At 45.2% G+C, this 6,050-nt stretch overlaps 1 protein-coding gene across 1 annotated transcript; it reads left to right on the top strand.

Moving 5' to 3' along the window:
- The first annotated feature begins 3,292 nt into the window (after positions 1–3,292).
- LOC119278622 (transcription termination factor MTERF15, mitochondrial-like) lies at positions 3,293–4,717 on the top strand. The gene has a single exon (XM_037559952.1). It carries the CDS (start codon positions 3,386–3,388, stop codon positions 4,544–4,546), a length of 1,161 nt encoding a protein of 386 aa, XP_037415849.1. The 5' UTR covers positions 3,293–3,385; the 3' UTR covers positions 4,547–4,717.
- Positions 4,718–6,050: the final 1,333 nt, after the last annotated feature.

Raw genomic sequence — 6,050 nt, 5'->3', positions numbered from 1 at the left:
TCGAGGTACTCCATTGGGAAACCAACGGATCCGTGATAATATGCCTAGCCTAATGTTTGCAACAAGAAACATCCCTGAGGTATTCAAATAGGAAAAAATATCATGTTCGACGTTTTTACAATGCCACCAAGAGTTCAACGTTGTGTTCCGTAAAACACAACCTTTTCAGGGTATGGGGTGTAAACCAAAGAACTCTATAAGGATAAATTTATCGAATATTTCATCAATTTTTTTATCGAATGTCTTTATTCAATTATTCACCTCTAGCCTACCCCAACTTGTTTGGGACTAAAGGCTTTGTTGTTGTTGTTGTTGTTGTTGTTGTTGTTGTCTTTATTCAATTATTATCATGTGACCACACCATTGTCTACTAAGTATCTACCCGGGCTAGAAGAGCCACAATACGCAGTCAGGAGCTAGTAAACAAAGTAAACTACATCTCTAATGCAGATAAGCAATACACTGTGAAGTATATTATTGAAATTCTAAAATAAAGAGATGATAATAGAGGAGACTTCCCATGGAACGGTAAGTTTTACTCCACTCTACAAACACAACCCTATTTCTCACCATGGGTGTATGCCGTGTGTTGGCATGAAATGTTGGGTTTATCGTTGCTACAGGACACATAAATGATACGTTATGAGAAAGACACATATAGAGATTTGTTTTTGCAAAAATATATAATTTGGGGCACAGTAAATTCACGATCTAGAAAGTGTTTGGATGAGCCTGATCAGTTCAAAATGGACATGCCAAGATTGAGCACAAGTATCGTGCACACCCTAATCATGACTATAAAGTATTATTCATCTTAACCATGATCACACTTTTGCCAGTGTCAGACAAATTATTTTCTCAAAAATAATAATATTAATTGTACCTAAGTACCTTCTTGTGGCTGGGGTTGTGCTCTAGCAGCAAGTCAGTCTTGTTGGTCATATCCCTTCAAAGATACTTGTAGGGGACTCCTTCGAGACACATGGCAACTTATTTAACAAGCTAAACGATATAGAGTATATAACACAATGAGTCACTACTTGTTAAAAGTCTCGCCTAAACATTGTCTGAGTTAATATCCCGATACCTCCTAATCTCTAGCGACTCATCGACCCATTGTCGTGCCGCCTCTGCATCAATGGTGATCGATTGGTCACTCTTTGTTTGATATGGGAAATGGAGTAGAAAACCCTGCAAAGCCAATGGTTTACTCTATCGGTGGTTACTTTATAATCTGCCAACGTGCACATGGCGTAGTTAGTTCATATCCATTTGGTGGATGGGTGGCCATGATCAATATGTGTACACTTGGTACGTCCTATTCACATGAGTGCAACTCATTCACTAACATGTCGTCTGGTAGCCAGCTGCAAACGAAGAATTAATTGTTTCATATTAGTTTTATTTCTGTGTTGCCGAGCACATGCATATGCGCGTTTGGTCATTTACTTGCCTCCTTTCCTTTCCTTTGGTTTAATATGTTTCACCATGTGGCTATTTGATAGAGAGAAATCTATATCTATACATATATCTATACTCCTACTGATAAAGTAAGGTGAGTTTCTTTGATTTTTTTCGTTGATGAGTATTTTTTTTAAGATGTGTCGCTCATCCGGTAAAATCATCCTTATACACAGCGGCGAATCTACAAAAAAAAATAGAGTGTGGGCTGGACTGCCCGTATGATGTGAATATATGTTGGCTGGGTTGATAAATGGCTTGGTTGGGCCTTTAGACTAGTAGGAAAAACAAATTTTGCAAAGCCGGAGGGGAGGAGGGGGGCTTGAGCCTGTTAAAGCCCCCCTAGTAGATTCGCCACTGCTTACACACCTACACTTTAAATATCAGACAACCAGCATTCCTTTGTTAGCGTTCTTAAATTATGATCTACTTCCTCTATCCCATAATACTAGCTTGCAAAAACATCTTATATTATGAGACGGAGGAATTACTTATTTGTTACTATGTTACCCATAATTATGTCTTCGATGTTGCTCATCTTTTTCTTTACCACAAAGTTCGTGTGGTGGCTGAAAACGTTTATGTGCATCATCTGACGGTGCTTGCTTTTGTGCGGCGGTGCTTCCGAGGTGGAAAGCAGAAGCGTCATCCATAATTGAAGTTTCTTTACGACAAAACTAATAAGCGGATTCTTTTTTTTCGGATATGCAAGAGTGCGTATATTATATATTAAAGGAGAAAGGCAAAGAAAATCTCAACAAAGGTTTACGAGCGCTCCACCTTGGCCACACTGCACCTAGGTGCACTTTTTCCGGCCTGATAAGCACAACATAGCAAGGAGAAACAATGACACCATCCCTGAAGTAGAAAGCAGAGCAAACAGAGCAAGCAGCAAAGAAGGAGCAGAGCAAGGAACGACAAAGCATCCCCACTTCATTTCCTTCTTTCTTACCAAATATCTCCATTTCTCATCTCCCAGCACACAAAGAACATGGAGACGAGCGCATCCCGGCAGGCACCGCTTGACATGCACCTCCTAGACATAGGCCTTGGCCCTGCGGCAGAGACCGGGGAACTCCTCGTCGGTGACCACCAAGCGTCACCCCGCAGATCTCCCCGACGACGCCCAGCCAGTGCACCAGCCCGCCGACGGCGATGTCCACGAGGCCGATGGCGTCACCGCAGAAGAACCTCTTTCCCTTCAGCTGCCCCTCCAGAAGTAGCAGGATCCTCTTGGCTCCATCCCTTCTTCTGCTCCTCGCCACCATCTACGGTCGACCAAAAGGACATCCAAATCGGCCGCTCAAACTGTAGGACAATGTTCAGTAACTAAAACCACACGAGCAAATATGATCGATCGTCTGCTGGCTTTACCTTTTGATCGATCAAGTGAGCCCAGAAGCCGGCCGGCGGTGGCGCAGTCGTGCGTGTCGTCCGGCAGGAGTGGCAGCCCGTTCAAGTCCTCGTCCACGTACTCCATGATGACGAGCGAGCGACTCCGGGATGACGAGCGAGCTTCTCCACCATATTTCCCTCTCGGTGCCCCTCTCTGTTGTTCTAGTCGGCGGCCTGCCTACTAGCATCGCCAAAGTTGTTGACTTCAAGCTCGCGCTGGACAGCGCGAACATCACAAGATGCTGCACCGCGTCTCGAGTAAATGATGTCACTTTTAATTTATGTTTGATCGTAAATTTTGTGTAATTTAGTTGATGTTTGATCTATGTTTGGGAGATCTCGTAACTGCAGCACATCACGCCAAAGAAAACAAAAAACAAAAACGCAAGTACTAAAAAAAAGTAGTAGTAATCTCTTCTCTCCCCCCAGCAAAAAAAAAAGAGAAAAGAAAAGCAGCCGTCGCGCTTTCGCCATTCCCACGCCGCCGCCGCCGCCGCCGTCGCATCTCTCCCCTATCTGCCGCGGCGCCATGCTCCGGCTACGAAGCTCCATCATCGCCCGTCTCCTCTCTTCTTCTCCAGCCACCTCTCCCGCATCCCCTCTCCGCCGCCTCCTCTCTGTCTCTGCCGTAGCGCCCGCAATCTCCCCAAGCGCCAGATTCGCCGCGGAGGACTACCTCGTCGCCACCTGCGGCCTCACCCGACCTCAGGCCCTCAAGGCCGCCCCGAAGCTCTCCCACCTCAAATCCCCCACCAATCCCGACGCCGTCCTCGCCTTCCTCGCCGGTCTCGGCCTCTCTGGTGCCGATGTCGCTGCCGTCGTCGCCAAGGACCCGCAGCTCCTCTGCGCCAAGGTGGAGAAAACCCTGGGCCCCAATGTCGCGGAGCTCACCGGCCTCGGCCTCTCGCGCCCTGAGATCGCGCGCCTCGTCCCGCTCGCCGGCGCCACTTTCCGCTGTAGATCCATCATCTCCGGGCTGCAGTACTGCTTGCCCCTCTTCGGGTCCTCCGAGAACCTCCTTCGAGCTCTCAAGAGTGGCTCTGTTCTCGGCGCCGACCTCGAGCGGGTGGTCAAGCCCAATGTCACCTTCCTGCAGGAGTGCGGGCTAGGTGTTTGCGATATTGCCAAGCTCTACGTGATTAGGCCATCGCTGCTCAGCATCAGCACGGAACGCATCCGGACAGCAGTGGCCTGCGCCGAAGGTCTTGGTGTACCCCGTAGGTCTCAGATGTTCAGACATGCGCTACAAGCTGTTGCATTCCTCAGCGAGGAGAAAATCGCCGCCAAAGTGGAGCACCTGAAGAAAGCGTTCAGGTGGTCGGATGCCGAGGTGGGCATTGCTTTTTCTAAGGCTCCAGCGTTGCTCATGAGGGCTAAGGAATCGCTGCAGCGCAGGTCCGAGTTCCTCATCTCCGAGGTGGGCTTGCAACCGGCTTACATTGCTCAACAGCCGGCAATTGTCTGTTACAGCCTAGAGGGCCGGCTCAGGCCCCGGTACTATGTTGTAAAGTTTCTCAAGGAAAATGGATTGCTCATGCGTGACCCGAGCTACAGTACTGTTTTCAAGAAGGCTGAGAAGGTGTTCAGGGAGAAGTTCATATGCCCTTACAAGGAAGCTGCACCACACCTCGAAGAAGACTATGATGCTGCTTGTAAAGGGGAAATAGCGGCTAATTTCAGATTCACATGAGCCAAGAACGGGCTATGATCTGGTTGTCGGCTGTTGTATGACTCTTAGGTGCTGGGTTGGTCGTTGCTAATGTGTGATGGAATTGTTAATTTGATCCCTGAATACTGATATGTAGTGTCATCACTCAGCAGAGAAGAAACCATGGATCAGTTATGAACTTTTTTGTCCTCATTCATGTTTTTAAACACACATATTGAAACTAAGTGTGAGATCAGGTCATGGAGGAGGGCTCACTTGTACAGGTTATCTGCTAAACCTCGAACTCTCACATGGAGGAGGGTTGGCATCATTTAAGTTTAAGTAAACCTACGTGCCTCTGTTCATTTTTATGCCAGTAATGTTATCCAGAAAATGGAGAAACACTTGCTGCTAGTAATGTTATTGAGACAAAGAAGCACTAATTTATTATTGTGTATTGTGGATTTTTCATGCTCTGCACCATGGCCATAGGCCCATAAATCATGTGTTTATTTTGGATGGCAGCTTAAGATTTTTAGTTCATTATTGTGTTTTGGTCCTGTGGGTAATTCTTGGTGCCAAGCACCACCAGAAGGTTCACTAGCAGTTTTTTTTTGTCTTCTATAACTGAGCTACCTCTTCTTTAGTTTGTCTAAAACCGAGTGCTTAATTTATTGCTTTGGTCAGTGTGATTGTGAATATAGCCACCAAACAGTTGGTATCATGTACATCCATCACTCTGAATACATGGTCTGAATATTGGTAGCGACTGCAGGTTCTTAATTACAACCCCCTAGTATTCTTGTTTGTTCGAAATGCTGCACATAATCTGCTAACTTTTGGGGGCACATTACTTCCAACTGACGACATAATCTGTACTTGAATTAGTTTCTGCCACTTGGGTGTGTTCATCTAGAGAAATATATCACTGAAGTTCATTGGCGAATAGTAAAATTTGATACCTGTGTCTGTTTGATTTTCACAACCATGTTTGATCTGAAAACACAAGAACTCCAGTATTTTAACATCCAAAGTAACTGTCAAAGCGTGCTAGAATTGGTTTTAACTTTTACTACCTCTGTAACAAAATATAAGATGTTTTTGCAGTTCAATTTGAACTGCAAAATTGTCTTATATTTTGTTATTACAGAGGTGGTAATTGTCAAGCAGATAGGTCTTGTCATGGTCTGCTTTTTTCTGAAACAAATTAAGATTTCAAGCTGAGGGTACTTAAACCTATCATACATCAATGCTTGCTACGTGTCATCTTGCCGTGTTGTTAATTCTCTACTTATTTTACTTGTCAATGTTTGGTTATGGAAAGGCTCCCAGGGTAAGAATTGTTTTTGTTGGAGATGGACCTTAAAGATGCACCATTGTTCAACTGGCAACTATTTGTTGTTTTCAGTAAGACACAACCCTGTTGAAGTCTTACAGTGATTTTTCCTCCTAGATCTCATAAAGGTTTTGTCGCTTTGTTGGCAACTATAAATAATATTTTGTCGCAGTTGATGCAGTAAATCTATATGATGCATCATACACTGGA

The sequence above is a fragment of the Triticum dicoccoides genome, chromosome 3B, assembly GCF_002162155.2.
Source record: "Triticum dicoccoides isolate Atlit2015 ecotype Zavitan chromosome 3B, WEW_v2.0, whole genome shotgun sequence".
NCBI classification, from domain to species: Eukaryota; Viridiplantae; Streptophyta; class Magnoliopsida; order Poales; family Poaceae; genus Triticum; species Triticum dicoccoides.
The sequence above is the reverse complement of the archived record's forward strand: the minus strand, read 5'-3'. Positions and strand labels throughout refer to the sequence as shown.

Coding starts and splice junctions, on each gene's coding strand:
- LOC119278622 (XM_037559952.1), top strand. CDS start 3,386: ATGCTCCGGCTACGAAGCTCCATCATCGCCCGTCTCCTCTCTTCTTCT.